The sequence below is a fragment of the Calypte anna genome, chromosome 8 (assembly GCF_003957555.1).
Source record: "Calypte anna isolate BGI_N300 chromosome 8, bCalAnn1_v1.p, whole genome shotgun sequence".
NCBI classification, from domain to species: Eukaryota; Metazoa; Chordata; class Aves; order Apodiformes; family Trochilidae; genus Calypte; species Calypte anna.
Window position 1 is genome coordinate 30,203,241 of NC_044254.1, and position 25,235 is coordinate 30,228,475.

Consider the following 25,235-nt stretch of genomic DNA (forward strand, 5'->3'; position numbering starts at 1 on the left):
TGAATATCCAGTTACTTTTTCACTGGCATTCTGGGAAAGAGGATCCTGGTAACCTTTACTTTGATTTACTTAGACTAATTTGTACATTCTTGTCATAAATGTAACCCAAAACACTGAAAGTGGTTTGGAAGACAGGAGCTGAAGGTTTAGCCCTTCTTCACTTTGTGGTAATATGCTTCAGATCAGCCTGATTTATCTCTGAGCACAGTAAAATAACTCCTAAGATTGTCAATATATACCACAGATTTGCAGCCTGCTTGACATGTATGAAATCTGCTTACTGAGTGTTCTCTCAATTCAGGAGTAATGAGTTAAAGTATTTTTACTTTAAAGTATTTTTAACTTTGGGTTACTTCTGTACTAGTTTTGGAACCAATTAAGTTCATACGTCCTTTTCTTCATTCATATGCTTGAAAAGACAGTGAATGTAAACTGGTAGTAACTGTGGAGAACTAAGAAACTCTGAGCTCAGATGAAACAGGTCTGAGCCCAGTGTTGTCAGGGAGAATCAGAACCAGATGGTTCTGCCTGATTCACTGCAGAGGAGGGACCCAAACCAGGAGCAGAAGCCTCAGCTGTACCTGGGCTGGCAGAGGTGTTCCCACAGGTAGGGTTTACACAGTGGCTCTCATTGCTAAGGACAGTGACAGCTGGGCATGCTCACTAATAATTCTAAAGAAACACTCCTCCAGATGTTGATAGTTCCAAACAACTGTTCTGTTTCCCACCTTGTTCCTTCAGGATGCTGTTTGGAGATGACCACCAAAAGGAAGATCATCGGGCGCCTGGTGCCGTGCCGGTGTTTCCGCGGGGAGGAGGAAATCGTCTCGGTGTTGGATTACTCTCACTGTGGCCTGCAGCAGGTGCCAAAGGAGGTTTTTAACTTTGAAAGGACCTTAGAGGAGCTTTACCTAGATGCCAATCAAATCGAAGAGCTACCTAAGGTAATGTTGTGCCTCTCACAAGATGTCCCAGTTGTGTTCTTAATTGTGTATTCGGAATTAGGGCTTGTTCCTCACCAGAGTCCTGCTGGCTGTGGGCAGAGTTGTGGCTGTTATCTCCTGGGGCTCTAGATGTTGTCACCCATGGCTTTTCTGCCCTCTCTGAAGAACCCAAGCAGCTGAGCCACCATTCTCACAGATGGTACTGCCTGGGGAGGAGTAGGGCCACCTAATTCTGGCTTTATGGCACAAGAACAAGGACAGCCAAAGGAGTCTCCAGTTGGGAAGTCACCAGTTGTTCCAAACAAGTACTTCTTGCACAGCAAGTAATTAATATGGCACATGATAACTTCACCAGGAGGATGCTGATGTGTGGGGTTGGTGATCCCACACTGGGGGCCTCAGCAGCACTGCTTTAGCAAGCTCTTTGTCAGGATAAGCCCTTTATCCTTCTGAGAAATGTCAGTACTGCCTGACTCAGGTTTTTGTAACTGCCAAGGAGGCCCTGCAGTAAGATTATTTAAGTTACCCTTTCCATGTAAAACTTTTTATAGAATCTCTAAATGGGTTCTGTTGATGAATGTTTACTATAAGGAATGAAAAGTTACTGTAACTTAAGTGTTCTGGAAACAAAAGAGGGCAGGGTAGTGGAAAAACCAATTAATAATAGGTGCTAGCTACATAATGAAGCATGAAGTAATGTAATCCACTCCTTAATTGGATTTTTTCTCAACAATAATGAAAGATGCAAACAAGTCTTTAATTAAACATTGTTCCCCTGTAATCCATTCTTCATCATCTCTCAGCATATTTCCTACTTGCTCTGTTCTATACATAATTCTACTTACTTTTTCCATTCCATGGGTCTGCTGTGCAGATTCATGGCTTAAGATTGCTCACTCCAAGAAATTCTTTACAGATGGTAAGACAGGGTAGCAGCAATCTCTTAAGTGCCACAGGAAAATGATATGGAGAGCTGCCTTATCTCCCCTGCCCCTAGAAAAGGACAGCAGAGAGCCAGATATTTTTTCTCTGTCTCTATAAATATGCAATGGATTGTGGTGAGAGCCATTTTACTGCTACCAAATACCTTCAGGACTATTTCTCTTTCAATACCAATATATGGTTAACTGGGTATTTGAATTTTTTTACTGAAGACTCAGGCTGAAGAATATAGAAAATGTCTGCTTTGGCTAGGGATATGTGGAATTTGTCTGGGGTCTCTTGAAAGGATGCATCACCATGGTGTTCAAACTAATCTTATACACTACTGCAGTGTGTAATGGAAGAGAAATATAACAGGGTATAGAACAGGAGCAATACTGAAGAAATCCCTTTAATTGGTCTTAAGTTTAATCAGTAAACACATCATTTAAGATACTCTTGGCCTTGTATAAGAGAAGATTAATGGGAGTGTTAATTTGCTGTCTTTATACCATTCATAATGGTTTGTCTTAAGCCTTTATTAATCATCACCATTATTTGAATAGTCCACACATTTTCTCTATCAAGTTTTCTGCTTCAAGTATTTTTTCTGCACATCTCTGGACTTTTTTCAGTACCAAATTAATATTCTCAAGATAAAATGCCATTTTTTTTCCTTAAAGTGGCACCATATTGCTTAACATGAACTTTTGTATTACGTGTCACAGTCTGCCACAGGCAGAACTTTTCTCTCCCTGTGAATATGAATTCAAATAACCTGTTCCAGAGAAAATCTGTTTTGTCAGTTTCCTGTTGTTCACTGCTGTGTGGTTCTGAAGCTGCAATCTTCTTTTGAAATTTTCTGTCAGCAGAATGCTTCATCAGTTTAAAAATGTAATGAAAGAAGCACAGCTAAAATATCTGTTGGGTCATTACCTGCCTTGGTTACTCTCCCAGCTGCATGGTGTTCTAGAAACCAATGAATTATTTTGCATTAAGCTGATGTATTAAATTCCACCTGGGTTTTAAAAAAGTTCTTACCTTATGTCTTATGCATCATAATTATGCTCTGTTGTCTTTGTTGGAAATGGACTTGTAGCTCCTAATTTCTAATATGTTTTCTTTCTTTCAGGGATTTATAGGATTATTATATAACTGTTATTCTCTCTTTTCCCCTGACTCCAGCCTGGTCTTTGATTTGCCCTTGACTTCATTGTCATGAGCTGCTGCAAGTCTGTCCCTCTTTATAAGAGTCAAATCAATCAAGGACTAATAAGATAGAATATTGATTTTGCTGAAGGTGGAGTCACTGGCAATCAGTTTTCAGAAAGCCATGAATGAGATGAAAATTCTCAATTCTCTCTTATAAAGGATGAATCTGGACAAGTTTGTAATGGACAGAACCAGGGTACTTGTTGTTGCCTTAGGAAAATGTGTCTGTCTCCAAGAAAAACTGCAGAAAGAGGCAGCACTGGTGTCACCTTGGTACCACAGGTGGCATTGCTTTCCATCTTGTCCCAGATGATGTCCTGCCTTCAAAAAGGGGAAAAGTAGGTGCTCCCAGATGCAATGCAGAGGAATTGCTCCTTCTCCAGAGACAGATTCCCTGTTATTGCCATTGCCAGAGGTGTGGAGTTGAGCAGTGAACGTCCCAGCTGCTCCTGTGGGTTAGGGGGGGAAGCTCAGGCCAGAGATGGTTCCCCAGGTTCCTCCCCTGGGGCTGCAGCTTCTCTGCCTTCACTGGGCAGCCATGGGGAGGGAGGTTGGACCATCCTGAGGAGTTACCACTGGTGAGAGGAGAGCTGAAAGAACTGGGAGGACAAAGCCATTTTGATGAGTGTCTCAGTAAAAATGCCATTTTGTGTTTGGTGCCAACTGTGGTATGGTGCTCCTCATTCTGAGCATTTTTATTCATGTGATTGCCTCTCTGTTTTTTGAGAATAAATTATCTTTCAGAAAATGCAGGAATTCTTGAAGGGATCATGAGTTACAGTAGAATAATGCAGTTTCAAAATGGTCTAAAATGTACTTAAAGTGAAGTAGCAGGTTGGCATTTGCACACCATTTGTGTGTTATTTTTTCCCTCTCTAGATCCTTGGCTGAGTTTTTCATTCAATTCAATCAAATTATTGTGTTTTCTCAAACAGCCTGCAGATGAGCACACAGACTTTATTCCAGTAGAGAGGGCTGAAAGAAAGACTAAATCTGTTGTAAACAGATTCCTAATATTTGAGGAACACTTTTGAGGTGCCTGAAAAGAGAAGTTGTCCTTCCCTGGCAAGAAATTAGCCAAACAATTGTTTTACATTCTCCCCTGGTACCTGCCCCCTGGCCTTGCAGAAGCTGGGAGCTGCTCTGTCTGAGATCTGCACCTGCCATGCCACCCACCCAGCCCTGGGGCTGCTCCTCAGCTCTGCTTCCTCTCACCATGGGCTTTTTCCTGATTTTTACATGTGCAAGGGGTGGTGCGAGGTAGTGATAGTTCTGCAGAACTCAGCCCTCTGCTTCACCATGATTTCCTGGTGACTTCAGGCTGAAAGGAGGATTCTTTTTCACACTGAAATTCTGACACTTAGAAAAATTTGAATTGGAATTTGAAATGAGGTCCTGAAGGGAGGGGTTGTGGTAGTGGTGGTGGTGTGTGGACTTAAAGAACATTTTGGTGAAGCCAAAGCAGTTTGTTTCTCGAAGATGGCAAATTTCTTCTGTATGCAGTTAAAATATTTAAATATCTACCATGACATCCAACTACAAAATCAAGTATTTTAATGCACCACAAACCACAAAAAATTTCAGTTGATATGACACATGTGAAACAGCCTCTACCTGCAAACTGGTGATTGCAGTGAGTGTGCTGGTTTTGACAGAAAGCTCTTTTTGAACATCCCTGCTGCCAATTCTGTTCTGATTATTCCTGCCCACTGCCTCTAAGCTGTGGTTGTGGTCCTGAGCAGCCTGCTACAGCCTTCCCAAATAATGGCTTTTTGAAAGATCTTTTGACTATTGGGTTACTGCATAGCTAATGTAGTTTTGTGGGTTTTGTTGCTTCTGTGTATAAATAATAATCCCAAACTAATCCTGTTCCTGAAACCCTGTAAGGTGTCTTTCTGTGTTACAGCAACTGTTCAACTGTCAAGCTTTACGCAAACTCAGCATCCCAGACAATGACCTCTCCAGCCTGCCAACCACCATTGCCAGCTTAGTAAATCTCAGAGAACTTGACATCAGTAAAAATGGTAAGAGCTCAAACATACAGAGGCTTTCAAGATTTGTAATGGATATAAACAGCAGTGGAGTTTTAATCCCTAATGGGTAATGAACCTGTGTTCTTTTTCTGGATCATGTACTGCTTGCCTGTCAGGCACTTGGGAGAAGTCTGAGTGGATATTGGAGGCTGGACTTGATGATCTCAGAGGTCCTTTCCAGCCTCAATAACTCTGTGATTCTCCATAATTCTGTGATATTGACCTCATTTCCTTTTCTGTAAAAAAAAAATAAAATATATATATATTAAAAAAATAGAGATTGTTTTAGCACAGTAACCCCTGCTGACTTGTGTCTGGTAAATACTATAAAAAGGAGTGGAAGATGGTTTTTCAGTGCACTTAAGAACCATTCCACCCTCCCAGGTGACAGAGTGCTTACTGGGCTCCTGTGTGATGAACTGAGGAACATGAGGCTGCAGGTGAACAGCCAGCAGGATTTAGGGAGCTAGTGACTGAGCTGCTGGTTTGCATTTTCAGTTGCACATCTACATTTTTTTGTGCCTAGGAACCTGAACTGAAGTGTCTTGGACGTGAAAATGAGGCTTAGGCACTCCTGAAAATTTTGCAGAATTTCATGTCAGTTTAGGCTTAGAGACTCTCAGGATTATGTTTAAGTTCTCCTGAGAAGGGGAGGACAGGCAGAGATGAAAAAGATGAGGAGTTTGGAAAGGAATGAAAGGCATAAATATCAGTACAGATGATGTCACTAGCTAACTCTAGAAGATTATGTAAATTAATCATTAGCATAATACTTTTAGTACAAGGCATGTTATCTGTTCTGGCCTATTTATTTAGTGCTTTAGTATGATCTTTTAGACCATAATACCAAAATATGCATATTTTTCCTGCCATAGCTTAAGTCTGGTCTGAATGGACTCAATTATGAACAAAACGAGTTACAAGTGTCTTTTTATGTGTGTATAATTGTTCTTTCTATATTTTTCTAGGAATTCAAGATTTTCCAGAAAATATTAAATGTTGTAAGTGTTTAACAATTATTGAAGCCAGTGTCAATCCAGTCTCTAAGTGAGTATCAGTGGCTTGTATTGTATACTGCAACTGCACAAAATTTACATGGAGTGAACTGAAATGTAAAGGCACTGACTGTATCAAATGGATTTGTGTGATTACCTGAAGTTTCTTTTTAATAGCTTGAAATCCATTGTTGGTGGAACTGAAAAGATCTGTGTGCTGTCAAAGAAACGTGGGGCATCTGCACTTGGTGAAGCAGGGGCTGCCAAAGTGATGCAGCTGAGGCAGGCTCTGAACCCCAGGGCTCTGGTGGTGTCTGTGTGAGGGAAGGGAGCCATGCTCAGCCTCACCTCCTCCCACCTCCTGGCTGGGACTTTGGCAACTCTTATTGCTTCCAAAAACTTGCAGTGGTAGCTACAAAAAAATCTGTGTTGCAATCCCATGATTTATACAATGGAGGAGATGAAAGGATGAAATTTTACTGTTTCACTTTAAATATTAAAACCAAGAAGAGATAGAAAGAAAGTAAGAAACACCCTTGGCTTAAAGCCCTCAGGTAAGGAGAGGGAAGAGGCTGATGTAACTTGAATGTGTCAGGCATTTGAATTTCATGTGGTTACAGCAACCTGAAAGAGATCAGAATGAGAAAAAATGTCTGTAATAAGTGAGTTCTTCTTGACAATTTGTCTAAAAAAGAAGGTGAGAGAGAAAGTCATCTTTCTCTTTCTATATATACATTGTTATTATTTCCATAGCAACTTCAGGGTGAGCATGAAGCTTTTCACTGTTTTTTCAGGCTGCCAGATGGCTTCACACAACTTCTAAATTTGACCCAGCTCTATCTAAATGATGCCTTTTTGGAGTTTCTTCCAGCTAACTTTGGAAGGTAAGAATTAGTCATCAAAGTGCCTTGCTCTTTCATATGAACCCAGTAGAGGCTTTAAGGGGTTGGTTTTACAGCTGTGTTCTTTTTAAACACAAAGCAAAGCCAAACCAAAATGAAACAAAGCAAAACAAAGTGATTTGGGCTTTCCAGCCCTTTTTGTGATGAATGATTGTTGCTAGAGAGAATGTTTTGTCAGCTAGGATTTTATGATGAAGTGGTGCAGGTTGGTGGTTTGGGGAAAAGGTGAGAAGAAAGTGAAATTGAAGAAGAGGCCTGTCTTTGATCAAATTTGGTATTAAATTGTGGCAAGGACAGAAAATAACCATGTGGCCTATGTCTGCTGAAAAATGAACTGAAGTGTTGGGAGTAGAAAGGAAGAAAGAAATGACAGAGCATGGTGGAGTAACCAAAGGACAAGTGTGAAAGCAAGAGGAGAGAAGATAAAAAAGACAGCAGAGCAGAGAGGCTGCAGATTGAAAGATAAATGCAGCAGAACCTGAGCCAAAAAGTGTTAGCTAAGGACAAAGCAGGGTGGGAGGGAATCAAAGTTAACACAATTTGAGGAGGGCAGTGGGATGTTTCCTTACCCAGCACAGGTCTGCTGAGGTGTGAGATTTACTCCACCTCTGTTACTCTGGGGAGGGAATGGTGACTTTCTGCCCTCAGGTTGTCTGCTTGGGCAAACAGCTCAGAAGACAGAGGATTAAGGGAATCTGGTTTTACAGAACTCACCTAGTATTAGTTTTTTCCTGGTCTGTCCAGTTACCTGTGTGTGTTTTATTGTTCAGCAGGGAACAGCAACTCAGCACTCCAAAATCAGCACAAATTATGTCACTTGCTATTAGAAATGACACCAATGTGCCCAGATCTAGCAAGTGCTGCTTTATCAGCATTTACTTGATGGGCCCCTCACTGAGCAGGAGCTGAGTCTGGGCTTTATGGTGGCTGGAAGAAAGAGGCAGAGTAATTGGCATTGTTTGCAGTTGCTGAGTGATGGGGAGATCAGAGTAACTCCTAAGCCAGCCTGCTGCTGCAGGTTGGGATCAGACATGATGTCCAGATGTCAAGGAAAATGATGGGGATTCATTTTGATGTGATTCATTGCTCAGAAGTTGCAAAAGAAAGTTATGACCTAAGTAGCCCTTGGTTTTTATCCTTTAGTAGTTCTGGAAGTGTTTGAGAGAAATTAACTTTCACTTTGTAAGCCTTGTTTTAAATAATGAATAAAAATAGTTCTGAATTGCTGTGCAAAACTGATATATGTCAGAGTTTTTCATCCGAGTTCAGACAAGGACAGAGATGTCTGTGATGACAATCAGCCAATTCACTGAGCTGATTTCTTTCTGATGTTTTTAGGCTTGTCAAATTGCGAATTTTGGAGTTAAGAGAAAATCACTTGAAAACTCTACCAAAGTAAGTGACTGAATATTTACATAGAACTCTTTCAAAAGTGCAAAATGTGTTTGTTGGTGGCCATGCAATGATGTCATTTCTGTGAAGTTATTTTGTCTGTGGGTTAAAGAAACTCTACTGGAGGTTTTTAGCAAAAAGCAAACATCCAGTGACAGATGGAGACTGGGATGTTGGCTGACTGGAACCCAAGATCCAAAATCCATACCATGACATTTTAAAACACCAGATGTAAACAAAACTGGAAAACAACATATGAGAGAACCCTGGTCAGTGTTTATGTGACAGTATTCTGACATATTGGAAACATCCTCAAGGTAACCCCAGTAGCACACTCTCCCTGGGGGATCTGTGCAGAAGTCACAGGTATTTGGTAGCTTACAATGCTGTTTGGACACTGTTAGCCTTGGAATGTTAAAGAAATGTCAACTTACTCTCTAATAAATCAAGTTGCAATAATTTGTTGCTATAATTTGACCAATGGTTAAGTGTTATTTTGAAAAGGAAACAGTAAAGAAGTAAAAAATAAATCTGTACACTTCCTGTGCTAAATATAGGAAGCTGCACTAAATAAAACTAGGGACTGTAGCTTTTATTTTAGTATCTTTTATTTAGCTTAAGTTTTTTTTTCTGTGATACATGGTGGTTAGCAGGCAAATTATGTCAAGTTTAGTGATGTTTAGAAGATTCCTGCCCTCAGAGTAGCAGTCTCTGGTTTCAGTAGCACCAAGCTGGTTGAGGTGGCTGAGTGTGACTTTTCCCACTGTTTGATTCTGGAAGTGAGGAAGTTCTCTGATTCTTTAACCAAGGGAAAGATTATTTGTAGGTGTGTTTGTCCTCCATTGTTTGTGGCTCTTTGCCTTGGCAGAAAACATGATTGTGTTGGTAGCTTGTCCAGCAGTTCTAAAGTAAGAAAAGACATGAAAGGGAAGGCAAATTAAATAGTTTTAATACTGCAGTTTGGCTTTTAAATAGATGTGAAATGTACTATAGGGGCATTGTAAGTACCCTCTGCTCAGTAGTGTTACCACATTAGGGGCAGCTTAAAAGATGTTGAAGAAAAGGTTGTCAAAAGCAGATCATGGTTTTCATCTATTCTGTGAAATGTACATATGCAGAACTTTTAAAGGAAACATCTAGCATCTGGGCAGAAAGAGGAGTTAAGTGTGCTGTGTGTTTCCCATAGCTCTGCTCTGGCTGTATTTCATACAACATCAACTGTCAAGGCTGTTGTAAAATGTATCCATGGTAACTGAATGCAAAATGTTCTAGAACTATTTACAGCAGTATCAGTAAGCCCTGAGGGTGTAGATGGCCGAAGGGTGGCTGGCTGAGCAGGGCACAGGTCCCCAGAGTGTCCCTCTTCAACACACCTTGCATGGCAAAATGGGAGCTTCCCTTTGCTGAGTTTCTTGACGTGGTTTTAGAGCATCTGAAGCATGTCCAGGAACACCACTGTATTCCCAGACACTTCCCTGATGGAAAATTAATGAAGCATTGTTCATCCAAAGGCTTTGAAGAGCCTTCTGGTACCTTCTGGCAAGCAGAGCAAAGCTGTCAGACAGCAGTGTCTTGCTGTGCCACTGGGCTGGAGATGGACCTTGCTCTTCAAGTGAAAATGTTGCAGGATGTTCCTGTTTTCTGCCACCACTACCAACTCTTCAGAAAATCCTACCAGGCTTACAAATACTTGTGATGTACTGAACACATCTGTGTGTCCAGTCTATAGATCTGCAGTGCTGTTTCATAAAACCAATAATTGATTTTCTGTCTTACATGGATTAAAGATTATTGTTGATATTTGTTTCCCAAGAGCTTTTGAGCAGTTAGAAATATTGTGAGATCTCTGGCCAGCATTGCAAATATTTTCTATTCTTTTAGCAAAGCTTTAATTTGTGTAACAAACAGAAAAATCTGCTTTTTCTCTTGGATTTCTTTTCAGTGTTTCAGAGCATTTCTGAGATTCTAAGTTTCTCACATTTGAACAGTGTTACCCCTAGCTCAGTGGCTTGTCTGGTGGCTTGAAGCTCCAGCTCAGCTTTTATTACTGTGTGTGGATAAAAGCACAGCTGATCTTTACTCACTGGAGCAGGGGTAACACTACAGTGCAGTAGCTCGGGGTGGTGCTTTCTAGCTCAGGGCTCCTGACAGTGTTCTGTAATGCTGCCCTGCTGAATGTGTATTTGAAGCCAGGAGGCTTTTCCATGGCCAGTGATGGTTTCAGTCATTTTCCACCTAAAGAGAAGCAATTAAAATCCATGGACAGATTCCCATTAGCTTCCAGGGGTGCTGAATGTGGCAGTTTGTGCTTCAGTGTTTAATTATTCTGGGCTTCAGTGATTTCCCAGTTTTCTGTCCTGCTGACTAAGGCTGTAGTTCACCCTGAATGGGAAGCTGTGGGAAAAGAGGAGGCTGCCAAGGCAGGAAGTGACTGTGGCAGGGATCAAGGCTTACCTGGCAGGACCTGAGGACCTGCTGGCTGTAATCCACTTTTCATTCCCATCCTTTCTGTGTGGTTACTCAGCAAAGTCACCAGCATGTGCCCCAGCCCAGAGCTGACTATTGGCAGCTCCTCCTCCTCCACCTCATTTCACATTGGTATTTCTTCCCCTCATTTATTTAACCAGGTGAAGACCCTCTCTGACCACATGGGCACTGAGGTGGAGAGTGGTCAGGGAAGAGCATCTCTTGGAAGTGAGGACAGAATTTGTTGTGCATCTCTTTTCTAGTCTTGACTCTTCCAAAAGATCTGAACTGGTGTTCAGAGGAACCAGGACATTCAGGCTGATGGAAGAGCTCTCACAGGAGGGAAGAGGGAATCAGGAAAGCTGATTTTTTTACTTTTAAAAGTAAAAATGTCTTAAGAGTGCAATTACAGCAGCATATTTAGGAAGCAGAGATAAGCAGAGGCTATGTGTACCTGTGCACTTTGTGTGTGTGTCTATGTAGGCAGAGATAGATATACATATTATATATACACTTAGATGCATATTATGGTTGGACTAGATGTCCATAATTTAACCACAGATCTAAATTACCTATTTTCCTAATATTTTTAGCCAAGCATTCTAGGAACTGCAGCACACACAGACAAAGCTCTGAGATGGTTCATCACTCATGTTCATCACTTGGCTTGTTTGCATGTGGAGAATTTGTGGTTGTGTTGGGACAGCACAGAGTTATTACAGTAATTAAAGTAAATCACCAGTTCTTCAAACAAATCTAGTAGCTAAATTTACAACTTAGCAGGGAAAGCAGTGTTCTGAGCACATTTCAAACGTAGCAAAAAAAGCTTTTAATTTATCCAACAGGCATATGTAAGCCTGGTCTGGTTACTACTCCAATGGAAGCTCATTAATCTGCACTGAATTTTTATTTTCTGAGCTTAGACACTTCATAAATATTCATTGCTCTTCCCAGCAACAAATGTCTGCAGACCTGTCACTCCTGGGTCTCTGGGGACATAAACACCCTGTCCAGTGCCAAGAGCAACCAAGAACATTTCAGGTCTCAGGAAAGGATCTAGAAACTGCTGCACAAAGCAGCCAGGCAGCCTGCCTGTAATTTTTCTTTTTCTTTTTTCAAAAATCTTTGAGTAAATTAAAGTAATTAATATGATCTTTGCTCTGAGAGCTGTTTGGGCTGAGGAAAACACCTTTTGAGGGGTTTGTGGGATTGCTTCCAGTAGGGATTTGTAAAATGGGAAAGCTGCAGAAGGTTTGTAAGTGGTGAGTCAGGAGTATCTGAGAAACTGTAGGTGCTGCTAATTGGTGAGAAAATACTTGTGTTTTGTACTCATCCTAATGACTCACTGCTTCCCTACCCAAGATGTGGCCTCTCCTCTCTTTGGTTTCTTGACATCAGGTTTGTTTGTCAGCAGTGCCAGTGCCACCAGGAAATACCCTACCACAGGGACCTTACCAGAGACCTGGGTCCCTGGCAGCTGATTTTAGGGAAAAACAGGTTTTCTCTTGGTCTCTCAGCTATTGCTCAGGATTAATTTGCTTTGTCAAGAGTAAAAATTGCAGTTCAAGTTCTCAAGTACAGCCTCTAAAATTGGAAGAACTCAGGGATCCTGAAGATGAGAGCCATTCAGAAGTGGGTGAAATGGAATGGCAGAGTGTGCAGGGGCATCTGCTGGGGCCTGACAGGGACTTGGGGTGTAGATGAGGGGTTCTTCAGTCAGAAACCACACTGGGAAAAAAGCTCACGGGTGTGTTTGTAGGATGCAGAATGTCTGTGAGTCATCAATCTCACAGAGCTGTGACAATGGCAAATGTTCTGTGTCAAAGTCTTGTCACTAGGGACATGGAGGTGGTTGTGACATTGTCTGAAAAATGAGGGAGGCCAGGATGAGGAAGAGCTAAACAGGGTTCTAATTTGACAGGAAAAATAATGAATGCAGAGTGTATTAAATGGAAAGGCCCTAAAAATAAAGTGTTACTTAAGCTAAGAAAGCAGAGGTTGAGGGGAGACAAACAGGGGGGGGTCACTGACCTCCTCCTGACACAAACCTTGAGTTTTCACCAGAAAACTGAGGAAAAAACTAAACTTAAATGCCACGTGTCCTGATGGTTTGAACTTGCTGGTGGATTGCAGCATCAAATCTGCTCTCCACATGAGGCAGATTTTGGTGGTTATTAAGTAAACTGGCTGAAATCAACCAGAAATGGGACCAAAAGTCTAGCAAACAAATCAGATGCAAAGCACAGTGGTGGACTTGGTTCCTCTTGTAATGGTCATAACCATGTATTGGTTGAAATGATTTGGAACTCTTATTGAGGCTGGTGATTTACTTAGCACTTTGCAAAGTGGAAGTGTCTAAAGCTGGAGAGAGTTACAACTCTTCTTCCTTCTGTAGTTACTTCCTTCTGTAGCTAGGACATTATTACAAAGTGAAGAAATAAAGAGAATAATTCCAATGAATCACTTCTTGCACAGATACTGTATGTGTTGAAGGCTGACATTCCACTGAAATAATCATTTTAATATAAAAACTGCCCTACATCACTCAGACATGGGGATTTAGCAAAACATTGCTTGGAACATTGTCAAGTGACTATTCTGTTCTTCTTCCCCATTTCAACACCATTGTGTTTTGATTTTAAGGTGCCTCTTAACATTTCTCAGCTTTTGCATTGTTGAAAGGTTGCAGATGTTTAATCTCAGCAGGAATGAGCCAATAAAGGTTCAGGAAGGTATTCAGACACTGAGAACATCTCAATCCATTACCCTTTTTCTGATGGGAACTTTGCTGAATAAAGTGATTTCCATTACCCTGAAAATGGAGTTGTAAAAAGCATTCTTGTGACTTACAACTGTTAGTCCCATTGACTTCAATAACATTTAAATTCCTGACATCCTCACCACTTCCCAAATCCTGTTTTAGGAAGTAAATTTTTAAAAATCACAGGTTGTCTTGAGTGTGTTGAAGTCAGTGGAACAGAGAATTTATATAAGCTGAGAATCTGTACAGAGGCATCTAAATATAGGTTTAAAAGCTTAGCTTTAGACTGCTATTTTTTGAAATGCTGTTCCACTTTCTTCCTAGTTTATTACAAAGATGTAAACTGTTTCCCACACTTTGAAATTACAAATATTTTCATCATCCATGATGATGTGTTTTCTTCAAGTAGTAACTCTGGCTGAGCTGAACAAACCATACTCCTGAAGACTTACAGCTTTAGCACCACATTATTAAAATATTGCCAATATCTTCACAAGCAGCTACTACTCTGTATGTTCCTTTTTGGCTTTTTTAAACTAAATGTATTCACTGCTCAGGGCAGGTACAGAAAATACATTATATATTGTTGTAAGAATGCTTTTCCAACATATGTAGTGGGTCAAACTCGTCTGATTAATCACCTCAATTATTCTTCTCTAAAGGCAGTAGGGCCATTGTTTTTTGGAATATCTCCACTAAAAGGCCTCTTGGAGAAGCTAGAACTTGCTGTGAACACCCAGCAGGACTGCTCCTGCTTTCCAGGATGATCCTGGCATTCCTTGAGCTGTCATGAGGGGCTCTTACCTGGCAGTGTTCATGCTGCATCATTTTGATGTGACAGATGGGCACAGGGAGGGCATGGCAGAAATCAGAGCCCTGGATGCAGGCCTGTTTCATACCCCAGGGTTTGGGGTTTTTATAATTTGTTTATTGATTATTTGTTTCTTTGAAACTTCCATTTAAAAGATGCAAAAGGAATATTTATTTTTTTCAGGAGGGTTTATACCCAGCTACTGGGGTTACACATCAGATAAAGACTTCATAGCACAAAGTAGTGGGAGGGGACAAGATTTATAACCATGGAGAATCATCCCAGCCCAATTTAACACTCATTTGGTTCTTAATTATACCAGAACCCTGAGCTCCTCCCAGGGCAAGTGGGAACTAAAGACCCAGAGAGTTCCTTCTGACTGTTACTAATGAGATCTTAGGCTGAGGCTCCTGCTCTGCTTTCTCAGCTATGGAAGGTTTATGGCCTGCAAGGTGTGGAGGTGCTGCTCAGTATGCTCACAACACCTCAGCTCAGTGTCCCTATAATGCTGCTTGGTTAAAGAGCAAAAAGATCCACAGAGTAGAAGGGCCTGCACACAACTCAGACTGCAAGAGGAATTCAGTAGCAAGAAGCTGAGTGCTTGAGTGCACTGAGAACAGGATGGGGTTGTTACCTCCCATGGCCATCAGAGACCTGTCCTTTTCCCCAGCTGGAGAAGGGGACTCCCAGGAGCACAGGGTGTGACACACACTGTGCCTTCTGTCACCCTCTGCTGGCTCTCAGTCACACCAGGGGCCCTGGGACACTGTGTTTCTGTCACTTCCCAGGTTTGGGAGAGGTGGGACTGAGCTAAACACACGTAGAGTGGCATGGTCAGTGCTGCCATCCTTAGCCACAGCCTTTGCCTGCAGCTGCCCTGGGCTCTGCATGGCAGCAGTCACTGTTTGTCCCTCCACGTGAGAGGCAGGGAGGGGACATCCCCTGCCCTCTGTTCTTGCAGCACATCAGGGGGTCCCCAAGGGCCAGCAACAGATGGCACCTAACCTATGATCAGCTCTGTGGTGTGCAAAATGTTCCCTTCTGCTCCTCTTGCCTTCCAGCCTTGAAAAAGTCACTGTACTGCAAGGCAATTTATTTGTGTAAGCAGGAAAATAAAAATAATCATGCAAGACTTGAGGAGTCTCAGCTGCTTGTGTTCTTACACAGGTAAAAGGTGATGGATGATGACTTCTGAAAATCTGCATAAGTCAGAGTCATTAGTTCTTTATCACTGGTACATGTACCTAGAGCTGGTCAGCAAGTTCTTAATCAACTATTAATCTCTGTATTTTCCACTGAATACATCTGTGGATGATATCCAGCAGCTCTACCCAGTATTTATGCCTTGTGGCCATCTTTTCAGCTCGTGGGGCTTTTCCATGCTTCTCCCATTTCCGTGTCTCCTAGGACTGGTTCTCTTCCAGCTCACAAGCTCTGTGTTGCTACTCATCTCCTCTCTGGATCAGGAACCAGATCTTCCCCAGCCTGGCCATGGGCTGCCACCTCTGCCCACCTGCAGCACTTCTCTGTCACTGAATAAGAAGGTGGCTCAGCAGTTGTAGTGCTTTTTTCCTGGTAAAGCTCAGTCTCTTAGGGGGAGGTCTGGCCCTGGCTTCCTCTTCTATCTGAGAGACAGTTGTACATGTGTGTAGTTACTGAGTCGTGACACTTTTCATCTCAAATACATCCTGGTCTTTTTCTAACACATCCTCACTTTATTTCTCTGGCTTTCCCTTTAGAAATAGTCCTGGTTCTGCTCCGTGCTCCTTCTCTCTTCAGGCCATATCTCAGCAGAAACAGGAATCAAACAGACTTCTAAATCAGAAACCTGCATGGAGAGTAAAATTCTTTTACTCTTGTTTTCTGGGTTAGCTGATTCAGTTAACTTTTAGTCATCACATATTCCTTTAACACCATTTGAACTTTTTTCATCCCTGTTAATTATTCATCATCATAAGTCAGATCTTCTTCCTGCTCTCTGACAAAGTAAATGGGACAGCAGTGCCAAAGCTGCCTTTTCAGGCTTGCAGGCTGAAACTAGGTCTCTCTTTAATTTATGTTCATTCATTCCATTCAAAACTAGTGCTTAAGAGTATAAAGCATGTGCTGAATTCTGTAGAGATTTGCATAGTATCCTGTATATCCTGATGAAACAGAAGTTATTTTTAGTTGGTAGTGGGAAACTTAGAGCCTGCTTCTCCTCAGCCTTCAAGATGGTGGAGCCCCAGATCCCAAGTACTCAGTCCTTTTACATTCATTCCATAATATGCTCAGCTGAATCAGTACTGCAGTGCTTACAATTTATTTGTTTCCTTTCCACTGCATTATTACACTCTAAGCTAAATATAAGTTGTCAAATATGCTATTTACCCAATCCTGAATCTTTGCAGCAAAAGCAGTGAGGTGACCTTTGTGGCAGTGACTGACCCAGGCAGCACTCAGTGGGTTGGAATTGAAATGACTGCAGTGAGTTTGGAACTGGAAGGGCAATTTGTCCCAGAACATGGAGCACTTTTATTGTCATTATGTCACTGTGTTACTGACACTCTGTGTTTCTTTGTCCAAATGTGCACATCTTACAACAAAATCACTGATGCCACCAGAGCCACAGAGATTGGAGAGGATGTGAATTGGTGTGACTCTGAACTCAGGCTCCCCTCAAGAAATAGTAATTCTGAAAGTTCCTGGCAGAGGAGCTGTGTGTTTGCTGCTGCTTGTATTTGGAATGTTTTTCACTGCAGATACTGTAAGATTTTGTGAAGGTGAATTTCTCATCTTCAAGGTGCCCACTGAAGCTGGTATTTGAATATAGATGTGAGGGTAAGAAACACAGAACCTTCTGGGGAGGAGATGGGAGCTGAGCTGAGAGTGTCTGCATTCTGTTTGTGTCATCAGGCAAGCAGGGGGGATCTGAGCTGAAATTCAGAATGCCCTTCCCAAGGGTTTGAGAGCTGTGCTGGGAAAGAGATCTGGGTGTGAATGAAGGTCAGAACTTTTCTCTGTGGTCAGCTGAGCAAACCTTTCCAGTTGCAGAGTGATTCATAACTGGGTCCTGAGCTCAAGGATTCATTTTAGAGACCAGATCCATTCCTACCATAAACAAACCCCATGGGAATTCAGGATCCTGTGTGGACAGCAACATTTTAAAATCACCAGCTCCTGCCTGTCAGCAAGCTGACCAGTGTAGTGAGACAGGACCAGGTGCCCTGAGTTATTGATGAGTGGGTGTGGGTTCACCTGTGTCTGGCCTCCCTCCTGAGCATGTGCAGGAGCAGGGGGCCAATAAGAGAGCAGCTCACACCCACTTCTTGATGATCAGAGGCACCTGGTCGCTCTGTTCCACTACAGACCAGGGGGCTGATGAGAATACCTTGATTTCTTCAAAATAATTGATGGCTGTTGACTCCTTTATTTTTTTATTTGTTTCCCTGCTTATGTGAAGTGTTTGCAATGTGGAGAGAAGTGACCTCTAAATAAGGCAGTGAAAACAAACATGCAAGCCCAGGAGGAAGTTATGGCTGGTGATATATATGGTTACCATGAATTATAATGAACACCACTTGATTGTGTAATGTCTGGTGTCATTCATGGCATCTGTTTTAAACCAATCCTGAGCAATGTGAGCTTTTCCCCAGGTACTCAGTAATCTCTCTAAGCTACTCTTTATGTTGGTTTTCATGCATTTGGAGTTGGGTTTTTTGTTTTATTTTGTTGTTGTTTGGGGATGTGTGTTGTTTTTTGTTTTGTTTTTTGTGGGTTTTTTTTGCTGGGTTTTGTTTACTTTTTACAACTTGTTCCATTACTGTGTTTAAAATGAAAGATTCCCCTCATTCTGAACCCATTGTGGGGTCCCCCTCAGGAGCTGAGGCACAGCTCTGCTCCATGGAACTCCTGCAGCTCCTTAGGAAGGGCAGAGTAGAGTCAGAGTTGGTGTGCATAAAGGTTTATGTGGGATTTCTGGCTGCAGGTTTTGTTAGCACATGAATTCCGTTCCATTCCATGCTCTATGCAGTGGCCATTTAACTGAGCAGTACTCCTAATGGCACCTTTCCTCTTGTACCTGCATAAAATGACCCCACATAAAAAACATAATCTTTTCATAAAGAATATACAAGTTATTGCTTAAATGAGATAAAAATATCCCAATCTAATGAAAAATCTCAGATAATACTCCCTTGGGTACATTGGGCAGTGTGCTTTATCTGATGAAATAGAACCAGTATCTGAAATTAATCTGCCCCATGGAAATGTTTCGTTTTCTGAAACTAAGTACCTGACAGTGGAAGTGACACAAAGTAATATTTAGAAGTTGCCTTTTATGGGGCCTTTTCAGCGGCACAAACCCAACCTTTTGGAACTAGAAGCCTGGCTCAGAGGTGGAGCAGGGGATGAAATGCCCAAGTTCTCAGCAGCTGGGGTGGAACCTTTCGTTACCCATCATTTCTTCCTGGAGAAGTTTCAGAGTTTCAGGTGTCAGAACATTAATGTCTGTGCATCAGTGGCCATTGGTGTAGGTACCAAAGGGTTCCTGCTGTATTTTTGTACAAACTATGAAACTGTGTGCCAGGTTTGCTGCTTTGTTCCTTGTACCACCTCATGCTGGTGTGGGTGCCAGGAAGGGAACTGGAAAGGTGCAAGGAGCTGCAGCCTTGCTCAGATGCTGGGTGTGTGCCCTGTGCTGCTCAGGAGTGAAACCTGCCCTCAGGATTTGCTGAGGGAGCTTTGGGGAATGTGGAAATGCTGCTCAGGGCATCATTAGGCAGAGAGGCTGTGCCCTGCCTGATGAGGGGATGCTCCTCAAAGGGGAACACCTCTGGTTTAAGCAAAGGTGTTTCACTTCCCAAAGCAGAACCCAGTAAATCACAGCTAAGGAAGTGCAATTAGTTGTGGAAAACTCCCGAGTCCCATCTTGCAAGCACTTCCTGACAGGGAGTGCCCACATCAGTGTAAAGAATCCTCCTGAAGATAATGAGACTCTGTGTGGGGATAACAATGTCCACACTCATCAAGTTTGCAATTACAAGTGTAATTACTGACTCCACTGGGTTCAATTAACTTAAAAATTTGTATGCGAGATTTGCAACTTGTAGCAAAATGTCAGAAATCTGAACTAGAGTAACAGCAAACCAGTCACCAGACAATGCTGGAAGTTTGGGAGGAGCAAGGCAGACCCAGTGTGTGGTACTTCCAGAGAAAGGGAGGGGACATAACTGCCCCAAGCCTGCTGCAGTTTTGATCAATGAACTTTTTTTTTTTTATATACAAAGGTAATTGTTGTTTTTTAGTTCACTAACTTTAGCTCAGGTCCTGAAGGTGAGTGTACTTTTCTCTTTTGCATCAGCATCAGTCTCATGTAATTCCTTTTGCAGCAACAGTACCAGTTAAGCTTTATTTTTATCTAAATGAAATTCAACTGACATTTGGAAAGTAAAAATTTCATCTTGGATATCTCCTCCTCTGTTATAGGTCAATGCACAAACTGACTCAACTGGAGAGGCTTGATCTGGGCAATAATGAATTCTCTGAGCTGGTAAGAAATGCACCATTTTTTAATAGAAACCTGTGTGTTCTGGCTGCTCTGTGGCTGGGACATTAAACTTTTACTTGAGAGGCATCATTGTCTTGTGGCCCCGTGCTATGGTCACACTATTTGGAACACAGAAGACAGATCACAGGTCATGAGGTGCATGTTGATAGCACAGGATTCTTCATCAGCATCAGGCTTCTGGGGTTCAGATCAAGGTCACAGATGATCCTCACTCTGAGCTGGCTGCCACTGCTGGAATACTGGAGTGTGGGATGAATACTTAATACATGAATACTTGTGTCAATTATGTATTAATTGCTTAATATCCATCATTATATCCTGCAAATATCAGCAGTTGCTATTAGCAGAAGTAAATTCTGGACTCCAAAAGCAGTTTCTGTCCCTAACTCACCTTGCAGATGAGAATTAATTAGGTTTCTTGAGCTTTAATAGCTTTCAGGACTTTTCTCTGGTGCTGGTACAGAAGATAATGAAGGAGCTGTGCCCTCCAGGTGTGTGTCTGCTCCCTCCTCACTGACCGTGTCAGAGGCTTCAGCTGGGGGTCAGCATGGGCTGATTTTTAGGGGGCCTCACTCCCCTCCTGCAGGAACTGCAAATGTGTTAAGAGAAGGACACCTTAGGAACACTGCTGCTTCATCCTATTTGAGCCCTGCCAGACCAGGGCTGTTGGGAGGGCCTCAACAAATGAATCCTGTGCCACTGGTGGCCCAATAAATGTCTGTGCATGCTGACAGCCTGTCCAGGGACACTGAAACCTGGGAGCTCCTGAAAGTCAGGGAAGAACAAGCTGTGGAAATAGTGCTGCTGAATCAGGGCTTGCAATTTGATGAGGGGTTGATTTCCCAGAGCTTTCATTAAAATTAAGATATTAGCACTTTAAACAGATTTTGAAATGTCACCTAGTGCTGGAAAGCTGTGGCAAAGACTGCATCTGCTTTAGAGACACTGCTTTACCTTCTGCCTCTATGGTTATAACCCTGTTAATGTTCACTAATTTACACTGCTATGGGGAAGAAAATAGAGGGGTTTAATTCAGATTGGGAGTTAAAACTAGAAATCCTTGGCATAGATAAACAGAACAGAATTTTCAGGAGTGGTATTTGGAATTTTGATCACAGGAAATCTATACAGGCTTCCTGGATCCAGAGCTTGTCTTCTGGGGTTCCTTCTTTATTGGAGAAAAATCCAGGCTTGGGGCTGAGGGTGAAAGTAGAATGAAGTAATTCTGTTCATTTGTTTTCTGGCAACAAGATCATACAAATGAAGAGATAAATATGTGTTCCTGAAATACAGATTGTCACTTCCAAAGTGGCAGCCATGTGTGAGGAGTTTGATGTCATCAGGGAGGGGCAGAGGTAATCTGTGTCACAGCCTTGAATCACTGGGGGGCTCTAACAGAGACAAGTAAGGTTTTAATACCTCTTATCAAAACATTAGTGAGATCTCATCTGAATTACCCTGTGCCATCAGCCACACTCAAGAAATATCAAATGAGACTGTAATACCTACAGCCCAGGAGCAGGCTGGTGCCTTGGAGAAGGGTGTCTGCCTAATGAGAGGAGTTTAAAAGAAAATTGAAGTTGAGAGGGTAAATTATCATTATCTGTAATAACCTTAGTCAGTGAACACTCCAGAGGAATAAAGAACCATTAATCATCAGAGGAACAAATGGGATAAAATACCTTTAATTAATTTAGCCTGGAAATTACAAGTGGCTTTGGCCATTAAAGGACAACTGAATTTCAACAGAATCAGCCCAGGCACAATAAACTGTCTTCAAAATACTGACTAATCATTTTTAATATAAACACATTATAAACCAACATGAAAACTGGAAGGCTGAGCTCTCCAGAGTCCCAGGTTCTTTCTTACCTGATGATGCATCAGGAGCTTTTCCCATTCTGTGCTGTGGGACCTGGGCAACTGGAAAATCAGATTTCTTTGGGGAATGACAACTTCCCAGGGAATTTAGACTGCCAGAGATAATCAGAAGTCTCTCTCGAGGCCCTGTGATGCTAGACAGAGACTTTTGTTTCTAGTTGTGGTGAAGCAATTCCAGGGCAACAGTACTACAGACTTCTGAAATGCTGAAGTCTGATTTACCCAGAACCAAATAAAATATTTAATATCTGTTTCTGGCAGGCTTTGAAAAACATCTCTGCAACTCTACAGAGCTCAGGCAGCTCATCAGCTCAGTTGTGCCTGTGACACAAACTGCTGAGGCTGAAAGAGGGAGATGGGTGTGACCTGAGAGTTCTTGATTTTCACAGCTGTGATGAAGAAGAAATGTGGGGAATTACCTTCTCCTGTTCCACTAATATCCTATGGTGCTGAAAAGAACAGAACATCTTAAATTAAAGCTTAATATTGTAATTGTAAGGCTTGATCATTGCATAACACCATTTTAACTGCTGAATATGACAACTGCAGACATTAAATCACACAGAAATGTGGTTTATCCAGGGAAGTGTTCAGCAATATGCCTCAGTTAAGCTACTTTTAAGACTATAAATCATGCAAAAGGCAGAGTTTAGCATGTGCTGCAGGATGAGATTTGGGCAGTCTTTTCACTGCAGAGTTTCTGAAGCTCCACAATCCTCCCTTCTCTCCTTTGCCATGTTCATAAACTGCACACTGCCAGGAGGATGCTTAGGACAAGAACTTCAAAGCAGCTCTTAGCTGTGTTCATGGCTTTTTCAGAGGGTTCTTAAACTTACAAGTTTTGACAAAGAGCAACAGTGGTTAAATTACTGGAGTGAGAATCCCGTGCATGTTGTTAATTATCAATGTCTGATGAGGGTTCTAAAAAGAAAGAAAAAAAAAAAAAGGAAGGTGAAGACAGACTCTTTGTTAAGAAAATACTATTTTTTATTTAACTAAAAATGACATTTATTTAACTGTCCATAATACTTCTGGTTTTTCTTCAGCCTGAGGTCCTCGAACAAATACAAAATCTGAAGGAATTGTGGATGGACAATAATTCTTTGCAAGTGCTACCTGGGGTATGAGCATTTCTTTTATGCAATCAAATGATCATGTGGCAGGAGATAAGTGCATGTGCATTGTTCTGTAGGGGTATTTCTGGTTCTTGTAGTCATTAATTATTACCAAGAAGTAAGAGTCTCAGCATATCCATGCACAGGAAAACCTCTGAGTGTTGTGTTAGGATGTGGCAGTGTCTCAGGGCCTCTTCCACTTCAGTCTTGTGTAGTTTTCATGGGGAGGGGAAATATTTCCTGTTGTCTTCCCAACAAATAGAAATTTTAAAACCCCAGGTGATGGTTTCTATATATGCTGAATCTGGAACACAGTAATTAATTAGTTTGGGGCAGTTCCTTTTGCAGTCACCTGAAGAGGAAAGCTGTTGGCCCACCACAGGTGCTGCTTCAGTGAAATATGTTGTGAAAAGGATGCTGAGATGATGGACTTTCCTAAGCCTTGGTTACTACTGTTTGGCTTTAATTAAACTTAGAAGCTGGCAGGCAGTGTGTATCTGTTGAAGTAACACTTTGTAACGTGCTATTAAGTCTATAGGGAAGTTAAAACAGCTCGTGTACCTGGATGTGTCAAAAAACAGGATAGAAACTGTGGATTTGGACATATCAGGATGTGAAGGACTTGAAGATCTCCTGTTGTCATCCAACATGTTGCAGCAACTGCCAGACTCCATAGGTGAGAAAAACTCAGTGTTTCTTGTCAACTTTTAGAGCTGAGGATTACATTTCTGACTCTATAATGACAAGAATTAACTGTCTTTGCAAGTGCACTCAGGGTTGATTCTGGTTTTCAGTCTCATTGTGGTTTGCTGTCTGTCCTTGGCCATTGTGAAGCTGTGTAAATGTAGCATTTACTTCAGATAATTTGCTAATGTCCACTTATGGCTTGAGCACCTTTTAATCACAGCAACAGGACTTGAATTTGATTGAAACATCAATAATAAGTAGAAATCCTACTCTTTCCACACAAATAGCATGCTATTCTTAAACCATTTTTATTCAAGACTCCAGAAATCCCTCAATGTTTCTCTTGCAGTTCAGCCTAACCTTTAATCACTGCTTCATTTCACTGAAGAGTATTTTCAGTGGGACAGAAGTGTGTCTGGGTACTGTCCTACATACAGACACTTCTTACAGATGTAATCTAGACCAGAATTCTTTAGTTGTAGAAATCATTTTTTGGTTTAAGGATATGGGAGTTTACAGAAAGTAAAAAAGAATAATGTGAAATATCTTTCTATTAACTCTTCCCTGCCTGTTTTGCAGGACTGTTGAAAAGGCTTACGACTTTGAAAGTGGATGACAACCAGCTCACAATCCTGCCCAATGCAATTGGAAAGTAAGTATAAGTCTCATGGTTTTCAGCATCAAGTAGAATGTGTTTTACCTGCAGCACGTGGGCTTTTTAAAATAAAAAATAAAGCAAAGATAGAGTGCATTACAGAATAATTCCAAACTGGGTGCCTAGCACCTAGCTTATAACATTGAAATTTGGAGCAGCACTATTACTTCTGTGGACTTAAACTGGCATAAGTAATAAGATGACATGTATCATATTTTCCAAGAAAAAGAACAAAGATACTTGCTGTGTGAGTCACTTGCAATTTAGATGATTAGAGCAGCAAAAGTAGAAGAAATAGAAGTATTTGAGGGAATGCGTCTGTTTCCATAGCAACACCCACTGCAAGGAAAACGTCTGTAAACCTCACATGTGCTAAGACTTCATGAAACAATGAAGTGGCATAAATGCAGCAGTCATGACAATTCCATGGGTGTAGCCATCAAGCTGGATGAGGGCTGGATTAGTAACCTGATTATGAGGAGCAGGACCCGTGCCCTTTAGCTCGTTTTGCCAGATGTCAGAGGATGGCTGGTGCAGAGTTCTGCCCTGCACTGCTCTGTGTCAGGAGCTCAGTGCTAAACCAGAGCTGCAATTTACTGTCAAACTCCAGCTGGAGGCAAACTCTGAGCCTGCAGACAAGAGGCTCTTCCCATCCCCCTTTCCAGCAGAACATGTCTCTAACATCAGTATCTGTTGCAGAATGCCTCTTCCTCTGCATATTTCTCTTTTGAAGTGCTGTACAAACTGATACTCAGAAACCTCAGAATCCATGGTGCCTGGCTGCTTCCTATAGCTGTAGCTCTATTGTTTCCAGCACCCCCTTGTACTTGTGCAGAGGTACTGACTGTGTCTGCTTGTGCCATACACCAGTTGTACCATTCACACCAGTTCTCTCCTGTTAGCAAGAACACT

General features: G+C 41.8%; 1 protein-coding gene across 1 annotated transcript in view; it reads left to right on the forward strand.

Moving 5' to 3' along the window:
* The window catches only part of LRRC7 (leucine rich repeat containing 7), a 116,802-nt gene that overhangs the window by 55,174 nt on the left and 36,393 nt on the right, over positions 1-25,235 (forward strand). Inside the window, exons 2-10 of the mRNA XM_030455170.1 lie at positions 742-944; positions 4,984-5,101; positions 6,079-6,157; positions 6,900-6,989; positions 8,346-8,402; positions 19,904-19,967; positions 22,913-22,987; positions 23,513-23,657; positions 24,248-24,320. Of these exons, the coding sequence (XP_030311030.1) occupies positions 742-944; positions 4,984-5,101; positions 6,079-6,157; positions 6,900-6,989; positions 8,346-8,402; positions 19,904-19,967; positions 22,913-22,987; positions 23,513-23,657; positions 24,248-24,320 (904 nt within the window). The remainder of the gene's footprint in view (positions 1-741; positions 945-4,983; positions 5,102-6,078; positions 6,158-6,899; positions 6,990-8,345; positions 8,403-19,903; positions 19,968-22,912; positions 22,988-23,512; positions 23,658-24,247; positions 24,321-25,235) is intronic.